Source organism: Aulonocara stuartgranti (assembly GCF_965226115.1).
Source record: "Aulonocara stuartgranti genome assembly, chromosome: 20".
NCBI classification, from domain to species: Eukaryota; Metazoa; Chordata; class Actinopteri; order Cichliformes; family Cichlidae; genus Aulonocara; species Aulonocara stuartgranti.
In genome coordinates, this window is record NC_138956.1 from 27,955,460 (window position 1) to 27,978,853 (window position 23,394).

The 23,394-nt window shown below is 45.5% G+C and overlaps 2 protein-coding genes across 4 annotated transcripts in view; one reads left to right on the forward strand and one right to left on the reverse strand.

The window, feature by feature from the left end:
* Nucleotides 1-967, reverse strand: part of flna (filamin A, alpha (actin binding protein 280)) — a 43,677-nt gene extending 42,710 nt beyond the window's left edge. For all 3 annotated transcript variants that reach the window (XM_082517497.1, XM_082517496.1, XM_082517495.1), the window contains exon 1: nt 641-967. The gene's annotated coding sequence lies outside the window, so the exon portion shown is untranslated. The remainder of the gene's footprint in view (nt 1-640) is intronic.
* A 17,825-nt stretch (nt 968-18,792) lies between these two features.
* Nucleotides 18,793-22,545, forward strand: rpl10 (ribosomal protein L10). The gene is made up of 6 exons (XM_082519759.1): nt 18,793-18,927; nt 19,900-19,958; nt 20,692-20,799; nt 21,692-21,830; nt 21,914-22,076; nt 22,336-22,545. Exons 1-6 carry the CDS (start codon nt 18,905-18,907, stop codon nt 22,489-22,491), a joined length of 648 nt encoding a protein of 215 aa, XP_082375885.1. The 5' UTR covers nt 18,793-18,904; the 3' UTR covers nt 22,492-22,545.
* Nucleotides 22,546-23,394: the final 849 nt, after the last annotated feature.

A 23,394-nucleotide genomic window follows, 5' to 3' on the forward strand; every position in this document is an offset into this window, starting at 1 on the left:
TATCCAGATTAGATCAAATGAGTCGAGACTGGAAGGAATAATTATTTCAAGAGAGAGTAAACTCTGGGACAGGTGCACTTTTAGAGCTGACTTTGCCGTTTCGAGTCTTCAGTCGGGCTGCTGTCAGTGGATCGCTGATACTTCGGGAGGTCAACACTTGGGTCATTTTCAAACGTCCTCAACGTAAAGTGGACCGGGCGGCGCGCGTGCTCTTGCGGTTTCCCGCTCCCGGCGGCGGAGGGCGCACGCGGCCACCACTTGCCCCCCCGGTAAAACAGCACCAGTGGCCGCGGATGACCTTATTTGGTGTGGAACCCCTAATTGTAACACCGGGGAGTCCGCTGCTGCGGTGCACGCGCGCAAAAACCAGCAAATAAAGTTTACACGCAGGAACAGCGTGGGGCTAATCGTGGACCACCAGGGCAGCCAAGCCCCAAGCGCACCCAGTGAACCTCCTTCAAAGTTTAACAGGAAAACCCATTCACCGCACCCGCGGCAGAAGCAGCGGACACTCACGGCTGAGCCTCTCCAGCCCGCTGCAAACATACCCACGGAGCTGACACAGAAAACTTCAGCACACATGCCACGCAGGAAGCCTCACAGTGTGAGAGGAGCCTCCTCACATCGGGACCGAACTCACCTGTGTGCTGGAGCCTGTGATCTTCAGTCGTCTGTGTGTGCGTCCTCCGCCTCTCTGTCCGCTCCGTCTGCGCGCAGATGTTGCTGTGGTCACAGAGGGTGTGTTTATGTGTGTGTGTGTCCGTAACGAAGTCCCGGAGCTCCCTCCCCACGCTCAGTCCCGGTGGGGGGAAATGGGTGTATTGGTACTGGTGGCGCAAAAGAAAAGAAAGAGATAGTCCCTCTGCTCTTTTTCTCTTTTCTACCTCCACCTCTCGATCCCCCTCTCTCTCTCTGTCTGCACCGTGAGAGCCTTAATTGGTAAACGGGTAAAGCATCAGAGGTGCTGGGGGTGTTACTCTCTCTCTCTCTCTCTCTCTCTGTCTCTCGCTGTCTGCCTTTTTTACTTGGTGACGTCACGACCGCGCCTGGATTTTATAGGTATGATGTCACCGGTCTGTGCTCTGCTCTCATCTCATCCACTTTTATTGTATGCTGGTGTGTGTGTGTGTGTGAGTGCGTGTCTGTGTGTGTGAGTGCGTGTGTGTGTCTGTGTGTGTGTGTACGTGTGTGAGAGTATGTCTGTGTGTGTGTCTGTGTGTGTGAGTGCGTGTGTGCGTGTGTGTGTACGTGTGTGTGAGTATGTCTGTGTGTGTGTCTGTGTGTGTGAGTGCGTGTGTGTCTGTGTGTGTGAGTGCGTGTGTGTGAGTATGTCTGTGTGTGTGTCTGTGTGTGTGAGTGCGTGTGTGTGTGAGTATGTCTGTGTGTGTGAGTGCGTGTGTGTGTCTGTGTGAGTGTGTGTGTGAGTGTGTGTAAAGCTCCACATCCGTCTTGCCTGGTATTTCTGTGTGGTCATATGTCTTTCAGGCCCTGCTCTCTTTCCTTTTATCTGTTATTGTTAAGCGAGACTGAGGGAGCTGAGTTTCTCTGTCAGGTCCTGCTCTGACTCAACATGGGGAGGTTGTATGTGTATGTGTGAACACACACACACACACACTGTGTTTCAGTGCTCTCCAGCTGAGCATTGGCTCAGGAAACAAGAATGTTCGGCCTCTGCTGTGGCCTCTACTCACAGTTCATCAGTCTGGAGGGAGGATGGACGGAAGGGGAGGAGGAGATAGAGAGGTTTAGGGAGGTGAAAGTGAGAGTGGAGTCAAGAACGGAGAGAGTGTATTATGTAGGGAACATTAGGAATATCTTTTAATAGTTTTCCTAAGTGTATTAGAACATGTTCTCCATCCATACATCAAGTTCACTTTCTTCCACTTATGTAAGTTCAGAGCCTGTCACAGCTGTCACAGTGGAAAAGGATATCTTCATGTATTAGGAGAAGTGTGATCTGCATAATGGTGGTATTTTCTCTATATTGTCTTCCTAGAAATGGAGTGTGAGAGAGGACAGGACCTAGATGAGAGGGAGCCGAAGGAGGGAGGTTACAGAGCTTTACAGAAAAGCTCAGTCTGTGCTTTAAGGTCACAAAGTCCCATCTGTGTGTGTGTGTGTGTGTGTGTGTGTGTGTGTGTGTGTGTGTGTGTGTGTGTGTGTTTACTGCTACAGATGAGCCTGCGGTGAGGTAACTGCATACACATGATGTCACTGATCGACTGGACCAGCTCACAACTGCAGACATATGGCTCTGATTAATACATACTGGTTCACACACGCACACATACATGCTTGCAGACATGCGCATATAAGTGAGTGGAAGACAGATGAAGCAAAAAACAAAGGTTTCGTTTTAGGGAGAAAAATCTGTGTCTGTATATAAAACATGAGTGTAGCCACTGTGACATCATTGACTGAGGTTTCATTCAAAGCCTTGAGATGAATGTTTTCACTGTCAAGATCTTTGTGTTCTGAAACGCTAAATGGTGTATGAGGCACACTAAAGACATGCTTTATATTGTAAGGTAAAAACTCTACAATAAGACAGAGAAAACAAAGAAAACCCAACAACCCCATATGAGCAAGCACTTTGGCGACAGTGGGAAGGAAAAACTCCCTTTTAACAGGAAGAAACCTCCGGCAGAACCAGGCTCAGGGAGGGGCGGGGCCATCTGCCAAGACTGGAAGGACGACAAGCTGTGGAAGAGAGCCAGAGATGAATAATAACTAGTATGCCTGCCATTCTACTTTTAAATACTCTAGTATTGTCTAGTACAGTACAAGTGCAAACTGTTCTAATAGGGTGATATGGTACTACAAGGTCATTAAGATAAGATGGGGCCTGATTATTTAAGACCTTGTATGTGAGGAGCAGGATTTTGAATTCTGGATTTAACACTTTGGTATTCAGTAAAACGATGAGAGGGTTTGACCTTTGACCTGGGGGTTGGTGCCAAATCTGCATGTGACAGAGTGCTAGCTACTGCTAAGGCTATTGTCATTTTTATGCATTTTTAATGAAATAAGCATATTTAAAAAAATATGCACATGTTCAAGAACATCTGAATCCTATTTTTAGTTGTTTAATTGTTGTAATTCATTTACTAAATCAGCCTTTCTTGGTTTGTTGCCTCAGGGCAACATTGTGGAGTTAGGTCATTGTCTTTAGGCAATAATGGTTAAGAGAAATTTTATGGGAGGAAAGAATTTGATTGGACAGTTAAGGTCAAAAGGTCAGCCCTTTGGTGAGGACAGTGAACTGGATGAGAGTGACAGCAAGCAGCAGAGGTCCCCAGAATCAGGTCTGAGGAACAGTTCAGAGATGAGGGGTCAAGTCAGGGAAAACATGATGTGAACCCCAGCTGAGTTTGTAAGTTTGCCCACCATCAAAGAAATGATCAGTCTATAACTTCAGGGGTAGGTTTACTTAAACAGTGAGAGAAAAATGAATTTAGAACTTATTAGAACATTATAAATTCAACATGTGCATCGGATTCAGTTATTTTATTTTTGATGGATGGCAACCAGAAAGCTAAAATTGAAGCTCCTGGCTCTGAAATCCAGAATTAATGAGTGGCATCACGGTATCTTTTATAAATACTTCATGGTTGATTTCGATATGATGGACCATTACTGTGTTGTGAAATGAATTCATCGTCATCTTTGTTATCTGTTTGCAGCTACAGAAATAAATGACTCATAACTGGAAATACAGATCTCAAGAAAGACAGCGCTGATCCGATCTTCTTCACACGGTGATAGAGGTCTGATTAAATCAGTGAAGAGTGAAAGCTGATATGAAAGTGTGTGATAAAATTGTGGAAAACTCACAACGTCACTGAGGAATGAACGAGCTCTAATGCCACACGAAGGGCTTCTCTCTTAAAGAGTGTGACAACTGGGCACCAGACTGTAAAAGAAAAGATAAAGTTTTTCCTGTCGGGCTGTGTCTGACACACTGTGGGCTCAGCAGCTGTACCTAAACACTGTGACTTGTCCTCCTTTAAAAGGAGCAGGGCTGGCCTGACTGCTCCTTTTAAAGCAGGACAAGTCACAGTGTTTAAGTACAGCTGCAACTACACAGACCAAAAATGTCACAGGCAAAGAGACAGACATTCCCAGTGGGAAGGGACCGCTGATGAGAAAAGACGTACGTAAAGATAATGTGTTTGAGAGAAAACAGCGAAAAATCAGGAATGAACAAGGACAAAGCTTCAAAGCTGAACTCTTCAATTATTAAAGTGATGTCAGTAATGGTTACTTTGCAGTTACTTTTCATCTCTTGTTCTTGTACACACGCATATGCACACACACACACACACACACGCATACACACACACGCATACACACATACACACACACATGCACGCACACACACACACACGCATGCACACATACACACGCACACACATGCATGCACACACACTCGTAGAGCTGGACAAACTGTGCACATGTAGTCCTGCACACAGACCCTCGGCCTGAGCTCTTGGACCCATAAAAAGTGCATTAAAAGCCACTTGCAGGTTATTAAACAAATGTGCCTCTTTACTTGCATTCCTTGTTCTCTCATCTAGCTCCCCCACTTTCCATCTGAGTCGAACTTAAAGGATGTTACACGTGCACATAAAAGCAGCTCCCATATTAAAGCCTATATTTAGGTACAGAGTGGATTTTAAGACCAGCTGAGGCAGAACAATGCATAGTACAATGGTAGTACATTTGAATCACTGTCTATTTGCTAACAGTTTTTAACATTTGCACACAGCTGGATTAGCAGCTGCAAAACGAGGATAAATTGTGATGGTGATAAATTGTGATGGTCAAAGCCTCAAACACATTGTGCTTTGGTTCTTCTCTGTGCCAGCTGCAGTCTCACAGTGTCTTGTCTAAGGGCCACACTGTATTCTTTAAAAATGAATTGAATTGAATAAAAAATTATTGTCCACAGTGAGGCTGCACATGCTTTATTAACTGAGCACAGCTTTTCAAGAGTCAGCTGGTAGAGGTGAAGGCCTGTTCTGGGAGAAAACATATTGTCAGGCAATCTGTAGAAGACTTGGGTTCACAAGTTCAATTTAATTTTATTTACATAGAGCCACATCATAAAAACAGTCGCCTTTGCAAGGTAAAGACGCTGCAATAATACAGAGAAATCAGAGGTAACTCTAAGAGCCATATAGTCTCCTATCAGCAAGTGCTTCAGCGACAGCGGGAAGGAAAAACTGCAGAACCAGGCTGAGGGAGGGAGGGGGGGAGGGCAGGGAGACAAAGACGCGCTGTGGAAGAGAGCCAGACAGGATTAAATGCATCACGTATTGTATAAACATGTTAATGAAGTGCAACAGCTGACTTTGTTAATGTGTTTTATCCTGAAAGAGGAAGATGACGAGTATGAAGAAGAGTCCTGCATGTTGTGAAGCAGGACATGTTGTGACATAAGAGGATGTTAGGGATGGGTTGAAATGGAGGCCAGTTATTAGGCGTGGTGGCCCTCAGAGGGAGAAGCAAAAAGAAGAAGAAGATCATTAAAACATGGAACCTTTATAGATGCATTTGTGCTGAAAGCAGGTTCAGTCTTTGTATTGGCAGCCAAGCAGAATGATTAGCTTTGTGATGCTTCACATGAATGATTTCTAAAGCCCTGCCTACATATAAAGCTGACAGATGGTAGCTTTAATACCAATAAATCATAATAGGAGCTTCACTTGCTTGCCTAGCCTTTTGATACTGTAGCTGCTAGTCTCTTCCTCTATCCCCACACAGCCTGAAGACCAGTGCAGGTCCCTCAAACCAGAATGAAGTTGGTCCAGTTTATTAAGTGCAACGGTTTCATAATAAAAGCCTTTTCCTTTTTTCTTTGCCACGAATATTCAGGTTAAAATATTCCAGGTACAAAGAGGCTGTTACTGAAATATGTGAAGCTACCTGTAGCCTGATTGTTGAGGATAGCCTGAGGAGTGAATGGGTATGAAATTCCTATGAAAGAGTCAATTAAGCCAGCTGTGCCAGCTGCTGTAGATGAGCCTGGATAGACAGAATGTATCATTTCTAACTGTTTGTTATGGTTATAGAGCGGTGTAGCTACACAGCAACACTGGAGATGTATAATCAGTTTAACATTAGTGGACTTCACCACACGCTCCTCATCTGATCATCAACAGACTCAAAACAATGCAAACTGCTGAGAACGGAACAGTTAAAGATCCAAGCAAACATCAACATGAACCCGCGCTCACTGTCATTACAGCACCAAGCAGCAGGTAAACCCTCCTGCACCTGCACTCTTTTAACACATGTAATATGTGGTGTCAGGGACTGTAAACAACACCGTGTGGATCCAAAGTCATGAGACACAGACTGACCGAGCAGCACACTCTGATGTCTGCCACGGCGTCACTTACACAGACTTAGGACATCACAACTTCAGGAATAATGAAGAGTTTCCACATTATACAGACTAAGAGGTAATTAGGTTAAGTGGGGTTGTTTGCTCCTGTTTCAGCTTGGAGATAAGTCTGTGTGTAACGTCCCCATGCCTCGGACACACTGCTACTTGTTTTATTTACTGTGTCGTTTCGTTACGGAGCAGCTCCCCATGCCCGTCACTACGGCAGAGCTCCAGACCTCTCCTCCAGGTCCCAGCCTCCTACTGAAAAAAGGGAAGTGTGATTAGATGACCGCTGTCAGCTGCGACAGCCAGCCTACCCCCCAGGACCACACCCTAAACCCTCTGCTCCGCCCCTCCCCTGCAGTTGGGCCACAAACCACACCCACCACACAGTGATACACTTCTATGTCTAATGTGTGTGAGTGTGCATGCCAGCTATATGTGAGACCCAAAGACACACAAAACAGTAATGTAACTTCACACACACACACACACACACACACACACACACACACACACACACACACAATGTTAGTTCTGTTATGTCTAATAATCAGTCAGAGCCAACGGTGCCTCGTGCTGGCTCACACTGACACATAGACAAAGCCATATTGAAGCACTGTAGTGAGTATTATTATCAAGTATTAGTTTCTTATTTCTCTGGTCATTCAGTTCAAAACAGCAGGCAGACTGAGGCTCTGCTGAAGATGATTAAGATCCAGTTTTCCTTCTGTTCCAGTGTCAGGTGATCCCGTGTTTGTCACAACAAGGGCAGCAGTTACTTTTCCACACTGGCCACACAGGTTTGGACCATCATTTAAAAATCCCTCCGTCATCTTTGTCTAATATTAAAATGTGAGACATATCTGAGACATATGTGTATTGACTATCCAACAATCAGGAAATAGATTTCATGGCACTGAATAGTTGTTATTTTTACTATTATCATTGTAGAGTGAAACACAATATGGAAACAGAACAGCTGAGCATCAGGGGTCATAACTCTGATTCTTGTTTGGGCTGAGAGATGAACTGTTGAAATGTGGCTGTCCAGAGGCAGTGGTGCACCCCATAATGATGATGTATATGAAGCAGGGATCACTTCCTGTTTCACAAAGGATGAATTCATGCTGAAGTGATCTGATAATGTAACATTCATGTGGTTTGTACATCTGTGAGTTTTTATAATATCTTTGAAAGAAGTGGTGGTGGTGCAGTGGTGCAGAACGACACCGTGGACCACAGGCTACAGTCTGACAAAAACACAACGCTGGACTTTCAAAGAACAACATCTCTTATGAAATATTCCTGAAGGCGTGTTCAGGATGTCTTGAAACATACATTTGGTCACAACAAATATTGGCTCAGTTTTTGCCTCCTATGTTGATTTTTTTAAAATGTTTGCAAAGGTTTCGGCGCACATGCACGTTTCCCATTTTCCTAGTAAAACACAAGGAAGGGAAGGGTGGCACGAGGCTTTTCCACAGCACTCTGTCAAACGAGGAGCACAGAGTGTGTCAAACAAAGCTCAACATGTTGAGTTAGTCACATTCCTCACAGTAGCTCCTTTGGCTTTTAGAGCAGCTTTTCATACTCTGTATATTCAATGATGTCATCATCTGGAGCCTTTCAACAGCTTCACATATGCTACAACTTGTCGGTCACTGTTCCCTCATCTGTGCTGGGGTTAGGTGCCTGTGGATCCAGGTGTTCTTCTTCTGCTTCTTACATAATTAATCCACTTTATGTTTCACAAAGTTCAAATGGGACATTTAATTTGATTTGTTATGTTTATACTTCCATACTGAGGCTGGTTATTTTGAGTCTTCACACTGTGAGGCTGGACTGTGTTATGAGAACGTGGGTGGGTTGCTGTGAAAAGGTTACCTGTACACTTCACCCTCACTGGTGGCTGCAGTGGACGAACTTAAACAGTATTCAGCCTGTGGGCAACAGGAAGCTTTACAAAAGTCAGAGTACTGGCTGCTTAAAATCTGAAAAGTCCCATATTTTCTGTTTGGACACACAAATGAAAAATGTCACACTACACAGGACGACTCGGGACAATTTCTGAGAGACAAATAGTTATATTTCAGAAAAATACTTTACAAATATTTTTATATGAAATTTGTCACAAATATTAAGAACGTGCTATTTTCATTCATCGTTCACGCTGGATTGAAGAAACATCACAAAAACAAAAACTATCAACGAGCTGTTGCTGAGGCTGCGTGCCACAGAAAAGACAAACAGCCATCCCTGCGCTGTAGAAAGACAGTGCCACTGGTCCTGTTTAAAGTCTGCAGTTACATGTGTGATGTGACCTCATCAGAATAAATGCAGTCGCTTCAGGTTGGTTCTCAAAGTTAATCACTCTGACCTTAAGAGTCTTAGTGTGTTTCTGAGTGGTGAACTCAGCCGTGTACACTACAACAGTTTAACACGGGTCTAGTTTGGCCATGACGACAGCTGGAACACGGACATTTGAACTGCTTTCCACCCTCGAGCTCTCGCTCGGCCTCCTTTCACTCCCTTTCTGGCCATATTAAGAAAATCCCTCAGATTGGAGGAGAGAGCAGCGCTGAGAGAGAACGTGAGAGAACTCTGGACTTATTCCCAGATCTTCAGTTCCTGTTGGGAAATGACTGGATGGGGCTCAGGGAGGATGAGTGTGTGTGTGTGTGTGTGTGTGTGTGTGTGTGTGTGTGTGTGTGTGTGTGTGTGTGTGTGTGTGTGATGTAATCAGGACACGCACAATTTGCACAAGTGAGTTACAGTAAAAGTACCAAAGCTGTCTGTGGAGTCTCTGTCCTCAGAGACGTGTGTGTGTGTGTGTGTGTGTGTGTGTGTGTGTGTGTGTGTGTGTGCATTCCAGGTGGATAGAGTGCTATCTATGCAGATTTATACTCTTTAAATGGAGGCGTGGCTTAGCTGAATGAATTAGAGTACAAGACTCTATTACTAGTAGCTAAAACACACACACACACACACACACATGCAGACACACACGCACACACAGACACACACACACGTTCTCCGTCGACACAGCCTTTTAAGGTAAGCTCTCCCTTCCTCTCTCCCCCGTCTATGTTAGCCTCCTCTCTGTCTCATTTAGCCTGCCTGTGATTTTAACCCCCCCCCCCCCAGCTTCCAGCACACAGCCCTCCCCATTGTGTTTCTACTCTGCTTATTTTTTTCCATGTTTCTGGCTGTCGGCCCGAGCACACAGCACTGTTGGATTCCCTGAGGACCAGCGCGCCTCTCTTGGGTCTTCTACTCTCAAACTCATCTAAACAGAGAGATTCTGGTGAGCGGCGGCGACCAGGCCAGTGAGGAAAGGAGCAAAGCAAACAAACAGAGGTTTGCAACGATGCAGAGAGATGTACTGTGGATAGCACTGCATTCAGCCAGGGTGCAAACAGTGCTGTTTTTGTTCCAAAGGGGAAACAGTATAGACGATCGTCCATTAGAAATCACAGGTCTTACATTTGATCACGGGGTAAAAACGTGCCGACCCTGTGTGGATTCTGCATTTCTGTATTCAACACAGAGATGAAGAGATGGGGTCCAGTAGTTTTGTCCATATAAGGGGGGAGGAATGTGGCTGTGGAGCAGCTATGAATGACTGATCCACCTCTCAGCCTCCCTCCTTAGTGTTATCTGCCCCCTTTTTCCCTCTCTGGGATTAAATCTGGAACATTTCTCTTGTCATGTATGCAGCATCTACACATGTGCTGTCCCCCATAAACACACACACACACACCTCAGCTACAGACAGAATGATGTTTCATCATGAACCCTGCTGGCTCTAGGACTTCTCAGTCACTTGTGAGTAAATGTGGGTCACCCAGGTGGTGTGAGTAACGTGCATTACATCACAGGTACAGGATCACATCACACCTGCGTGACTCATTCACCGTGTGAGTCTGACAGTCATCATTTCAGCTCCACTGCATGAGCGTATGTCGCAATATAGGCCCTGACCTGCATCAAGGATTCGCTGGAAGCTCATGTTAAATGAAACACATGGTGATGGAGAGCAGGGCCTAAAGTATTTGACAAAGATGCATTCCCTGTGTGTATGGGTGTGACTGTATGTGCTCTTTAATGGACGTGATACAGGATGTAAAGGTAAAGAGAGGAGCAGAGGGTGAAGCATTGCTTTTAGTTGCTGCCTGTCTTTGGTTATCTTCTAACCATGTGACCATGATGGCAGTGCTGGGCTGCAGGTTGATTGGTTAGCCACTGTGCCCCACACTCGTGGTTTACGCCAAGTGTTTGTTATCTCATCACTCAGTGTGAATGTGAGCAGATTGTAACACACACAAAAGATTCTAGGTCTGACCAACCGTCTCAGCAGGGCAAAAAGATGACAGTCAATAAACTTCTAAAAGATAATTTATTGACACAATTATCCAAAGATAAAAGATAAAACAGTCCAGTGTCCCATATGCGAATCAAGTAAAAACACACAGTCCCAAGGCCAGAGCCAGCTATGCCACAACACCAGTAGCACTCCACATGATGACTTCAACAGGGTTAGCAGTTGTCCTCTGAGACCCACCACCCTGCAAGTAGATAGCCAGTGGTCACTCCAGCCTCTGCAACTCTGCTGCCTTTAAGCTGTGGCATATCATAGGCCCTGGCCTGCACAGAGAGACAAAATGACACATTCACTGTATAATTCAAAGCACAAAACCCATCCAGCCCAAACATATCAGGTTTCATCACATTACATACCTGCACACAGTATCAGTCAAGTTCCATTTAAAATTCTCAGGAATCTGCTGAGCCTCAAACTAAGAACTTAGAAATCTATTCCTCCCTGCAACTTCTACTTCTGCAGCATCCTTCCACAGATCGAAGTGCAGGGTTCTCTGAGTGCTGTGCACCTCTAAGGGTATTATATCACCTTTGCTGGGTGGCTGTAGCTCAGGTGGCAGAGCAGGTCAGCCACTAATCAGAAGGTCGGCGGTTCGATCCCATCTACATGCCAAATATCCTTGGGCAAGATACTAACCCTGTGTTTGCCTACTGGTGGTGGTCAGAGGGCCCGGTGGCGCCTGTGTCCGGCAGCCTCACCTCTGTCAGTGCGCCCCAGGGCAGCTGTGGCTACAATGTAGCTTGCTATCGCCAGTGTGTGAATGTGTGTGTGAATGGGTGAATGACTGAATGTAGTGTAAAGCGCTTTGGGGTCCTATGGACTAGAAAAGCGCTATACAAATGCAGGCCATTTACTGACTGACTGAGTAATAAAATACTGGACTGTCACCCACCACTGGCGTGCTGTCAGATTGTCAAATTCTTCCATTTAAATGGTCCAAAGTTCCCAAAATCACAAACATGGTTCTAAAGTGCAGTGAGTGAGCAGAGGTGAAGGCTTGCAGAAAGCTGTTACAGCTTATTGAAACAATTCTTACTCCAAGTTTCAGAGTGAACTTTAAAAGAAATGAGCTTCCTGCTGTAATCATAAAGGTGGTAACTAAACATGGTTTTCATGCACTTTAACCTGCGAGCGTATCCAACTCCTCTTTAGTCTCAAACTCACCATCAGGGCAGATGCAGTCTGTGCTACAGTGTGATCCACTCTGTGCAAACGATGAGCTGTACTTTAGTGTTTAAAGGACAAGGTGTTGGAGTAAAAGCACGAGGATACTGGAAGGTGTAACGTTAATATGTTATGGCTAAAAAAATGATTGAATGGAAGGTATGCTAGCGACAGACAAACAGAGATGACAATTATAACTACACTGTTATTAAAAATCAAAGACGCTGAGCTTTGTTGGAGAGTGATCTTTAACTAAGATCATGTCTGCAGCTGTTCAGACTGTACACTGTGTGCATGTTACTACAGTGGCTATGCTAAAATGATGTTTGCTGACTAACTAAAGAAACCAGACTAAAAGCTTCAGACTAACGGCGCTGTGGTAGGTGTGTTTCCTGGGAGGCTCTCTGTAACCTACATTTGGGGTTCAGGATTCAAGCAGACCAATCAGGAGGCTGCTCCTTCGTGAACAGCATGACATCATATGATCTCATTACTGAAGCAGCTGAGCCTGACACACAGACCTGCAGAGACACGACCAGCAGGGAGAGAGAGGCACACATGCAGTACATGGTATGCACTCAGACAGAACCTTTTAACCTCTGCGTTTCTAGAAAGTGCTTTACAATGTGTTTCTCATTCACCCACACACACACACAAATACACACACACACACAACAGAGTTTAACATAAACAGCTGAGGTTCAGCGTCCTCCCCAAGCCATGTAGAAAAGAGCCTCTCTATCAGTCTGTATTAGATTTATAACATACGCTTTACTTCTGTTTACTGAGTTTACTTTTATTTTCAGATTGAGCCAAATAATTTTGGTGCCTTTGCTGTAACGACACATGAATGCGTAGCAGAATGAAAGTGTCAGTAGGGGTGGATATGTCTCAACAGAATTCAGGAGATGTGACTGCAATATGATCAGCCTTTACTTGGAAACGTTGCTAAATATGTGTGACAGAGGACGGCGCAGTTACTCTCTCAGCCTGCTTTTCCCTGTGATGCTGGCTGATATGTGAGGCCACCAATGGACAAACATGAAGAACAAACAAGTGATGAGGAAGATGAGCAAGCAGGAGTGAGTCAGATTCATTTGTTTCTGTTTTTCTTGCTCCCAGTCTCTGTAGCAACACTTTGTTTTCACTTCCCAGTCAACAACATGTGGGCATCAAATGCACAATCAGCAGAAATCCCCACTGTTGAGAGCGCTGTGTGCCAACCTTTCCTCTGGGGACCATGTGATGCTGATGTGTGGGGTAAACTACCTGCATTCGCAGTAGTAAATGAAGAGGCCGTGGGGGGCTATCCCAGCTGCCACAGGGCAATGGGAACTGTACACCCTGAACAGGTCACCAGTTTGTTACAGGGCAAACACACAGAGAAAAAACAGTTCACAATCACGCCTAATTTAGAATCACTAATGAACCTGACCCCACTCGCAAGCTCGACCAGATGGTGGATTCAAACCCAGGACCTTCTTGGATCAGGCAACAGTGCTAACCACCACCGCGCCGTTATGAAGCCTCACATTTAACATTTTTGCATTCTTACAGTTTTTCAAATCCAGTTGTGTAGTGAGGGACCCTGCAAACTAAGTGGGTAAATACCCTGATGTGTTATCAGAAACCACACACTTTCACATCCACACTGGAAAATCCCAGCCAACCCGGAGGTTTATCTATCTGTGTGGTTTTATTAGCAAATGGTCCAAAATAGTAATGTACTACATGTAGTGTCTCAAAGATAAATGTTGGGCGTTTATCTTACCTCGAGGTCTGAGTGTTGACCTGAGAGCTGAAAGGTTTGAACTTAACAAATCCCAGAAAGTCAGGAACTGAGTGAGACAGTATAACCACGTCATAACCAGCTCTGCCCCTGGATGAATGCAGAGGGGCGAGCAGAAAGGACGAGCCCACAGACGCTAATGTGAAACTGGGCAGTGCATCATCGAGGCAACCTGCTGAGGAGTCAGTATTAATCCTTATTCTTTGTCTGAGCTTAAACATCTGAACAAAGTGATCAAAGGTGGTGTTGAGACTCAGCAAACTGAGCAACTGGCTGAACTTTAACTCACACTGAACCTTTACTGTTCTCATGATCAAACTGACGACACGGACTTGATTCTTGTCCCAAAGGCTATGTGGGTCCTGTGACTGCTGTGTGGTAACTAGGAACTGTTTGTACCAGAATATGACTGACATGCAAACAAGCACTGAACCTGAGAACACTTGCTGCTGCATGGAGAAGCCTGCATGGTCAAAGGAGCTTTCAAAGAAAAGCGTCTGGACTTCTTTAAGTTGCTTGAAGACGTTTCACCTCTCATCCGAAAGCATTCAGAAGCCTGCATGCTTTACTCATTTGTGTTAATCGACACATGTCACAGTGCAGCTGCTGCTCACGTGGCAGCAGCCAGCTTTCCTCAGCCTTCTGATAACGGTGAAGGTTTCAGATTTTATGTGACGACACTGAGTGGACCACAGCTCACTGACTGACAGCTGAAAGGTGACCCGCCCACCTCTCATTCTGATGTCTCTCTAATCAAAGGAGCTTGCAAAGAAAAGCGTCTGGACTTCTTTAAGTTGCTTGAAGACGTTTCACCTCTCATCCGAGAAGCTTCTTCAGTTCTAAGGTCAAATGGCGGATAGTCCCAGATTTAAACCCAGTGGGAGTTTCCCCCCAAAAGAGGGACAAAAGGACCCCCTGATGACCATCTAATCATCTGAGCCAAGGTATGAAAACGGGTGTGGGTCCCAATCAGCCAGAGTTTCGGGTGAGCTCATTGTCAAACCTGGCCCCACCTTATCATGCGATTTCCTGAGGTCAAATGGCCCAGGATGTGAGTGGGCGTTAAGGCGTCTGGGGAGGGAACTCAAAACTGGATTATAGATGGCAGACAGTTGGTGTCGTAAACCACCGCATCTGTTCAAAGATGGTCGCTCACAGTGGACATAGATGGCTTCTTTTACTCCTCTTTCAAACCATCTGTCCTCTCTGTCCAAAATGTAAACGTTGGCATCCTCGAAAGAGTGTCCTTTATCCTTAGATGCATCCTGAAGAAGCTTCTCAGATGAGGGGTGAAACGTCTTCAAGCAACTTAAAGAAGTCCAGTATGATGACCTGGATGACTGAGAACCTTCACAGACATATGTCTCTCTAATAGTAACTGTTACCATTATACACCATCATGGTTCCTGGATCCTTGGAGTAACATGTTGCTGTGAAACAAGGCATCACATTCATTTTGACATAATCGTATAAATACAAACACATAGAGCTTATTCTCAGTGGGATTTCTTCTTTGGCCACGGAGTGTTCAGACTGATGAAGAGCATAGATGGCCCTGAGCTCTAGGCAGCACACTCTAACAGATACACCTCCCAGCACATTTCCGTTTTAACATCAGCACACAGTGTGTCACCTACCACACCCTACAGCAGCCACACCGATCAGTGTGTAATTTTGTGTGTGTGTGTGTATATTTGTATTGGGCATGTTGTGGGGACATACTTTATTTTTACACAGTCACACTGTGGGCGCTAAAATCCCCTTTATAGACAAACACCTAGTGGAGTATTAGAGTGAAGCATGTGGGAGTCAGGGCCAGGGTCGGTTTTTATAAAAGAAGAAGTCGTTCAGTATTTTCTGTAGTGATGGAAACATAACTGTGTCAGTGTGCGAGGGTGTGGTTGGCAGAATGAACAACTCGATAGTGTATTTCTTTATTTGGGTTGCCAAGAGAGCAGCATGTAGCCACGAAACCACAGAAAAAGCAATTGTTTTGACAACATGATTGTTGCCGTCTTCTGCTTGTTGCACAGTCCTCCTTATGTATTCTAATACAAACACACTAATAATTCACTGTATTTCTTCAGACTTTAAGCTTTTTACCTTTGGAGGAGTAGACAGAGAGAATGATCTGACTCTTGTGTCTGAAGATATGAGGCGGGAAACAGCATGAAAACAGAATTCATAGACAGAATATAAAGGACGAGCTGTGGCATCATGTTGGTTTGCATCTGAAGTTCAGTTTGCAGTGTGGCACGTTTTACTACAAGCCTCAACACCTCAATCCACGGTGAGGCAGTTTATCTAACGTTCACACTCACACCCACGGGGAGATATTGGTCATGTTGGGGATCAGTTTACCGACCTTCTAATTCATAGATGACCCACAGCTATCCATAGCAGAACAACAGTAGGCTTCATTAATAACTTTCCAAAAGTTTCTCACACATGTGTGTCCACTCTTTAAATTAAATCTGTGCACACAGTTGGCTATTGTCACTGGAAGCATCATTTGCTTTGCATCTCGTTGGAAACTACGCCTCAGTGTGAGAGGCCAGGAGCTTTGTTTCTGATTGTTAGCACATATGTGCAAACTGATGATTGACCAGCATGGAAGGCAACCTGCTGCTGGCTGTGGTTTCTGTGCATTGTGTGTACACAGAGTTAGCATTAGCAAGTAAGCAAGCTACTGTGATTGATCATGGCAGCTAATGCTTCCTCTTATTAACCTCCTTGTTGGCCAGCTTTGATGCAAAACATGTTTTTGATAAGCCTGCTAGCATGTTAGAAAAAAAAGTCTCACTAACATGCTAATGAGATAGAAAGGATATCAGCTAGCACTTTCAAATTAGCATCTATGAGAAATCAGACTTTCAGATACTAATGGGAGCGAAGGCCGATGCTGGCATATGAACAGCCTGTTTAACTCACAAACATCATCTGTGGGTAATACAAAGAGTCGTCTTAGAACAGGACCATCAGTTGTATCAGTACTTGTACTAAAACAGAAGCACCTTTTTTATTTTGCAGCCTGGGATGCCTTAAAGCCTGAAAACGACTGGTCTATTTCTGTTACAGTGTGTGTGTGTGTGTGTGTGTGTGTGTGTGTGTGTGTGTGTGTGTGTGTGTGTGTGTCATTTGTCACCAGAACGGGCACATACTGTAGCACCATTTTTGGTCCTTGCTCCTTTTCCATTGTCCCGCCGTCATCACTGGCCTTTAGCTCCGCCAGAGTCAGGAGCAAATTCAGACAAAACAGAATCAACATACAAGATAGAGAACTCATAGCTGACCTTCACACGAGGCTATAGGGGGATATCAGAAAGAGTTCATGGGCGTTTTTGAAAGAGTCACAAGGGAGTGGCAGTGTTTTGCCACTTCCTAAATACATCTACTTGCAAAAGGATAAAACTTTAACAAACGCCGTGTGCATATGATGAGTCAGGAATCTCACAGGCATGTGATAATGCCTGTACTAGCCTGTACGAGCCAGACCCAAGCATGACCAACCTTCAGCTGGTCCTGCACTGCTGAACACTCCTTGTTATGTCGAGTTATGTTGGAGTAAGACGAAAGCTCGGATTCCTCACATGCTTTAGCAACAGAACATTTGTTCTCTATTAACAAAACTTCAGATATGAGCTCATTGTTCCTTTTAGGAATTAGCCAAAGAAGGGTACAGTGAAGGAGACTCGAGACATATGGTATGATAGCGCCCCCTATTGGCCAACCGGCGGAATGGCCTTGGAACGTGCTGATTTTCACTACACACTGAGCTAACAGAATTATTGTTGCAGGTAAAGGATGTGCACGCCTTTTCACTGCTGATACATGTAAATAGATAATCTGTCTAGTTTTGTTAGTGCGGCGGATGTGATGTTGCACAGCTTCACTGGAAATGAAAACAGTTATTCCACTCTGTAGGTAAGTCTGTGACCTACTCACTGGCTGTGTTTACATTTAGATTTACTTCTGAATAAGTTTGAGATATTAACTGAAAATTTTTAACTTGTGAATTGCAAGAAAACATTTGTTCAGTGGCAGAAAAGTAAGTGAAAAAGTTGTAAGCTGTAGTTACTGACACTGGAAAGAATGCGTGTGAATGTGAGTGCCAGTGGTTGTCTGTGTTGACACACTGGAGGGTGCCACAGCCTGCCCTGGATGCAGTGGCTGCCCCAGAGGCCACCTCAGGCTGTCACGGATCCAGAGGCTGCTCCAGTGGTGCTCCAACAGCCGCCCCAGCTGGAGGCTGCCCCAGGTTGCCACGGAGCCTTTGCTAATTTCGTTTCTGTGCCAGCCTCAGACAGTATGAATTCTGTTTCTGCCAGGTCTCCAGAAACCTGATCTGTGTGCTTCCCAGTTCTCCAGGGCCGGGCCTTGTGTTTCCCAGCCAGCTTATTCAAAGACAGTTTAAATACTAAGAGTAGCAGAGTAACACTGTCAGACTTCCTTGAGACTTTTGCCCTGTATTTTGAATTTGATGGCAACAACATTTGAGAAAAAGTTTGCTACTGTGTAGCGTCTCCTCTTCTTCTAACAAAAGTCAGCAAATGTCTGTGAACTGAGATCAGCTGCTAGACTTTTGGAAGAGGACCACACTGATACCAAGTCAGACAATAGGCTGTGATTCTACAAATATTATATTTTCTCTGAGCACAGATAGATTTCTTGTTTAATCCTAATGTAATGTATTCCTGGCCTGTAAATCTTCTCTGATTCCATTTTAAATGAGTCTGGGCTCAGAGAAGATTTACAGTATGTTCTACTAAATAAAATTATGTTTGAATTAAATGTAGCTAACCCGCCTCATTGACGTTGCATACAACTACACTTCCCAGCATTCACTTGGTGTTCGTTAAGAGCCCTTAAATGAATTTTTACAACTGTGTTTTTAAATAAAATCCATATAGTAATCATTTATTGTTGTAATAAAACTACGCTGAAGCAAAAATAACGCGTACATGAATATAAAAATTTCCCTCGTGAACCATTCTGTCCATATGACAAAGCGGAAGTGACGTCTTCTTCCTTTCCTCCATTAGGTGAGTGCGTGGTGAGGTCGCGTTTTCTTCGGCTCTCCATCATACCGGTTAATTTAAAGCTGTTTTTTTGACTTATCTTTGTCCAGATTAAGTTTAGTAACTTGTTTTTATTCGTTAATTTCCAGATTGCAACCATGGGCCGCCGACCAGCCCGCTGGTAAGTCATTTTCTGACCCCGTTTGAGCGAAGGGCCGAGCGAGTGTTTCAGAGGAAAATGGCAGCGGCTCCTGCTCGGCGCCATGTGCACGGTGCTGGCCTGCCCCAGGCCTGAGGAATAAGAATAAAAATAATAATATGTGCTATAAAACCCGGCGTTTCTGTCGTCCTACACTGTGAAGTCCATTTAAATGTTGTGTTCACAACGAGCGCCGTAAAGCAGTCCGTTCACGGGGCACGCTAGCACGGTGCGATAACAGTACAAGCTAAATGCTACTACTTTCAGCCCCAGCCAGAGTCTGTTTGAAGCCGTGAAGAGACTTAAAAGCTCCGAGTCACAGTTTATTGTGGTATAAAATAATTCCGTCACCAAATATTCTGACCCTGTTATAAGCCCACGAAGGTCACCTGACTGTGAGAGTCCTCACTGCGCGGTTTCTTTTATAAATAAATTGTTGGTTTTGATTTAACGTCTGTAAAACAGGAAATGTCCTGATCCAGTTTGTGTTACTGACTCAAGGATAGGCTGCCGTATGTTCTCCTGTTTGTCCTGCTTTAAAACACCCGCTGGGAGAAGACACTTTTATATTTAGCTGTTAGTTTTAAATAGACGTGGTTGGGGTCAGACACACGTTGTTGCTATGCTTCAAGCAGGTTTCGCTGATGAACAATCAGATAAAAGGGATAATTGTCGTTTTATGAAGAATACTTGGTTACAGCGGTCTCACAGTCCCTGACAGGTCAGACATCACAGGATAAATGTGTGTCTGAACAGACTCTGGCTTTTTTTAGTTTTTGTCTCATCTTTCCTGCTCTGACATCATAAACTCTGTGATTACAGTCAATCAGATGGTGTTACAGCTGCGTAGCCAGCATGTGATTGATGTGGTCCAGCGTGCTGGCTGAAGGGTTGTTAGATTGTCCACCTCTTACACTAAGATTCAGTGTTGGTGACGTGTGTTTCCTCTCACAGCTACAGGTACTGCAAGAACAAGCCGTACCCCAAGTCCCGCTTCTGCAGGGGTGTGCCTGGTACGTTCTCCATGTTTCCTGTTTCAGTCTGTAACACTTCAGTGGGACCATGTTCAGGTGACATCACGGTCACCCCTCTGGACCGAACTGTCACAGTGGGCTGCTGTGACTCCTGCAGCTTATTAAGCCGACCGGTCTCGCTGTGGTGCGGTTCTGGTGTGCAAAGGCTGCAGACACTGACTCTTTGGTTGTGTATGTCCTCAGCTGGGAGGTGCTGAGTGCTTTAAGGGACCACTGAGACAAAATGCTGCTGCTGTGTGGCTCACAATTAATTAGTTGGTCATCATTGTTTCATTTTTAAAGCTGCTTTTCCATTGGTACCTACTCAGATCGGCTCAGCGCGTTTTTCCATTAGGTCATAGTAGTACCAGGTACTATAAAGGTACCTTTATCGTACCTGCTTGGCCCGGGTTTCAAACGATCCGAGCAGGCAGTAAAATGTGATGTCATCAGACTGCAGGCCGCCGATTGGCTGGGCAGTAGCATCACGAGAGCGTCTCGTTCCCCGAGTCTGACGACGTGCCACAGGCCGAGCAGCAGGTATGTTCTCCACATCCACCTTTGTTGGAGTGTTCGTGTCACACGTTTATTCGGGACGTGTTGCTATGACGACAGCTGCGTCAGGTGACTCCAGTCGATCCGAGTAGGCGCTGATGGAAAAGCCCATGAGTTGGTCTCGCTGATGCAGACGTGAGTTTCAGTGTTCTTATCCTTCCTCTTCTGTTCTCATCAGACCCCAAGATCAGGATCTTTGACCTGGGCAGGAAGAAGGCCAAGGTGGATGAGTTCCCCCTGTGCGGCCACATGGTCTCTGATGAGTACGAGCAGCTGTCATCAGAAGGTGAGGAGACCAGGAGCCACGACTAACACACCTGTTGGTAACGTGTGTGCTTCTTTGTAGGAGCACACTTTGGCCCGTGAGTGCAGTTTACTGATAAAGACAGTGAGACGATGGCCTCTGTGGTTAAAAGACCAGGTTGCTTTAAACGTTTTGTTAGTGTTATAGCTGAATGAGCCAGTCTCGTTTTCCAGTTTAGATCACTGGCTGTTCCCAGTGTTTGTTCGGGGGGGGGGGGGTACTGATTACTACTGTGGGAAACTATTGTATAGCTGTGAGATGTTTGTAACCTAATGTAACAGCTTGTATATTAAATATAAAAACTATCCTAGTATACAGCACACACACTCTCTGCGAGCTTTAAAGCTGCTCCATAAAGACTCGTGTATATGAGGAAGGAGCCAGTTAAACTGGGCCACAGCTGCTTACTGGCACCAGGAACGTTAAACTGGGCTCGTCACAGGTTCAGTGCATCAGGCAGATAGACTTGGTGCTAATGTGTGACTCGTCTGTGGAGGGTCTGCTGTATCACAGTGGGTAACAGGAGGAAGGCTGCTCAGCCACACCCTGAGCACGTTACTCAGTAAGGAAGCATGCACTGCTGCCTGCATGAGTACGTTACTGTTAGAGGATGCACTGAGCCTGGTAGCTGCAGTGTTGGGTCTTAGGGGAAAGTAAAGGTTCCAGGTTAGAACAGTAAAGTTTGTCTTGACTGCGTTCGAGTCCTGGGTTCAGAGAGACGTCAGAGCACAGCTCTCACTCGTGTGATGACCTCAGTAAGCCCCTCCTCCTCAGTTTGTCTGGCTCGTGTTAATGCTGCAGTCAGTCAGGGTTGTTGGCAAACACAAACAGCGGTGCCTATAACTTCATGCATGTTGTGCTTCAACCCCTGTAGCTCTGGAAGCTGCCCGTATCTGTGCTAACAAGTACATGGTGAAGACCTGCGGTAAGGACGGTTTCCACATCCGCATGCGTCTGCACCCCTTCCACGTCATCCGCATCAACAAAATGTTGTCCTGTGCTGGAGCTGACAGGTGAGAGGCTGACTGACCCGTAGCCCTGCTGCACTGAGCGCAGTCTGGCTCATCCTGTAATCCTCTTGTTTTGTGTCGGGCAGGCTCCAGACTGGAATGCGTGGTGCTTTTGGTAAACCCCAGGGCACCGTGGCCCGCGTGCACATCGGTCAGGTGATCATGTCCGTGCGTACCAAGGCCCAAAACAAGGAGCACGTGGTGGAGGCTCTGCGCAGAGCCAAGTTCAAGTTCCCTGGTCGTCAGAAGGTAAACGCTCCCAAAGCTTCTGCTGTAATAAATGTAAAGTGACGTGAGTCCTCTGCAGCTTATTAAGCCGACCGGTCTCGCTGTGGTGCGGTTCTGGTGTGCAAAGGCTGCAGACACTGACTCTTTGGTTGTGTATGTCCTCAGCTGGGAGGTGCTGAGTGCTTTAAGGGACCACTGAGACAAAATGTGTCTTCATCAGGGACTTAGTGTAAGTAAGTGTACTGAAAGGCTGAACCCATGTCTGTGCTCTCGCCCTCAGATCCACATTTCCAAGAAGTACGGCTTCACCAAGTTCAACGCCTGTGACTTTGATGACATGATGGCCGAGAAGCGTCTGATTCCTGATGGCTGTGGGGTCAAATACATCCCCAACAGAGGCCCTCTGGCCCGCTGGAGGGCCCTGCACGCAGTCTGAGGCTGCTCTCTGTGCCCACATAATCAATAAAGATGGCTTTGATTACAAAAGTGATGAGAGCGTGGCTTTGTCTTCATTGAACATGAAATCGCACATCAAGTCTGGGGGAGGTTTTCTAACGTGGTGTCCAGTTGCACTTGAGACTGGACACATTAATCTTACCACAGGTGTTAGGAGTTATACTGAAGTGTGAGCAGTGTGTGTGAGGATCGTTACAGATCCTAACCTCTATAACTGCATACAGTCCCACACTAACAGCTGATGGTCTCCTTCATGGGGCTCAAAGTATTCAGCCTTTAATTCTGTTAATTTACAGCTGAGGAAACACTGAACACGCTTTGGACTGTAAAGGTAACATGCTGAAAGCCTCGTCTGTCTTCTCTCTGCTGTCCCACATGACGTGAACAGGTATCCACATTCATTGATACTGAACACAGGTGGATGTTACCTTCTGACAGGTAACAGTCACGTGGAGCTGCAGCTGTACTGTAAACACCAGTTTAACCAAAATAAGAACAAAGTTGTAACATTAAAGAACAGCGGCTGAGTAGGATGAGTGCTCTGCAGTGATCAGACCTGTGACGTGTCCATGCTCTCAGCTCAGTTTGACTTGTTGCTGCGTTTCAGGTAAAGAGCTTTAAATGAACTTGCGTCTGTGTTCTTATTGACGAGCTGCTGAAGCATCGGGAACAGCTGACAGCTAAACGTGTTGGCAAATCAGGATTAGAAGATAATCAAACACATTATTGCTGCCATCGCTGTTCACCCGTTGCCTACTGGTGGTGGTCAGAGGGCCCAGTGGCGCCAGTGTCCGGCAGCCTCACCTCTGTCAGTGCGCCCCAGGGTGGCTGTGGCTACAATGTAGCTTGCCATCACCAGTGTGTGAATGTGTGTGTGACTGGA

Bases quoted from the DNA above. Each gene is read 5' to 3' on its own strand.
- rpl10 (XM_082519759.1), top strand. From the start codon at position 18,905: ATGGGCCGCCGACCAGCCCGCTG. The intron at 20,800-21,691 runs GTGAGGAGACCA...CAACCCCTGTAG, and splicing joins CGAGCAGCTGTCATCAGAAG to CTCTGGAAGCTGCCCGTATC. The intron at 22,077-22,335 runs GTAAACGCTCCC...TCTCGCCCTCAG, and splicing joins AGTTCCCTGGTCGTCAGAAG to ATCCACATTTCCAAGAAGTA.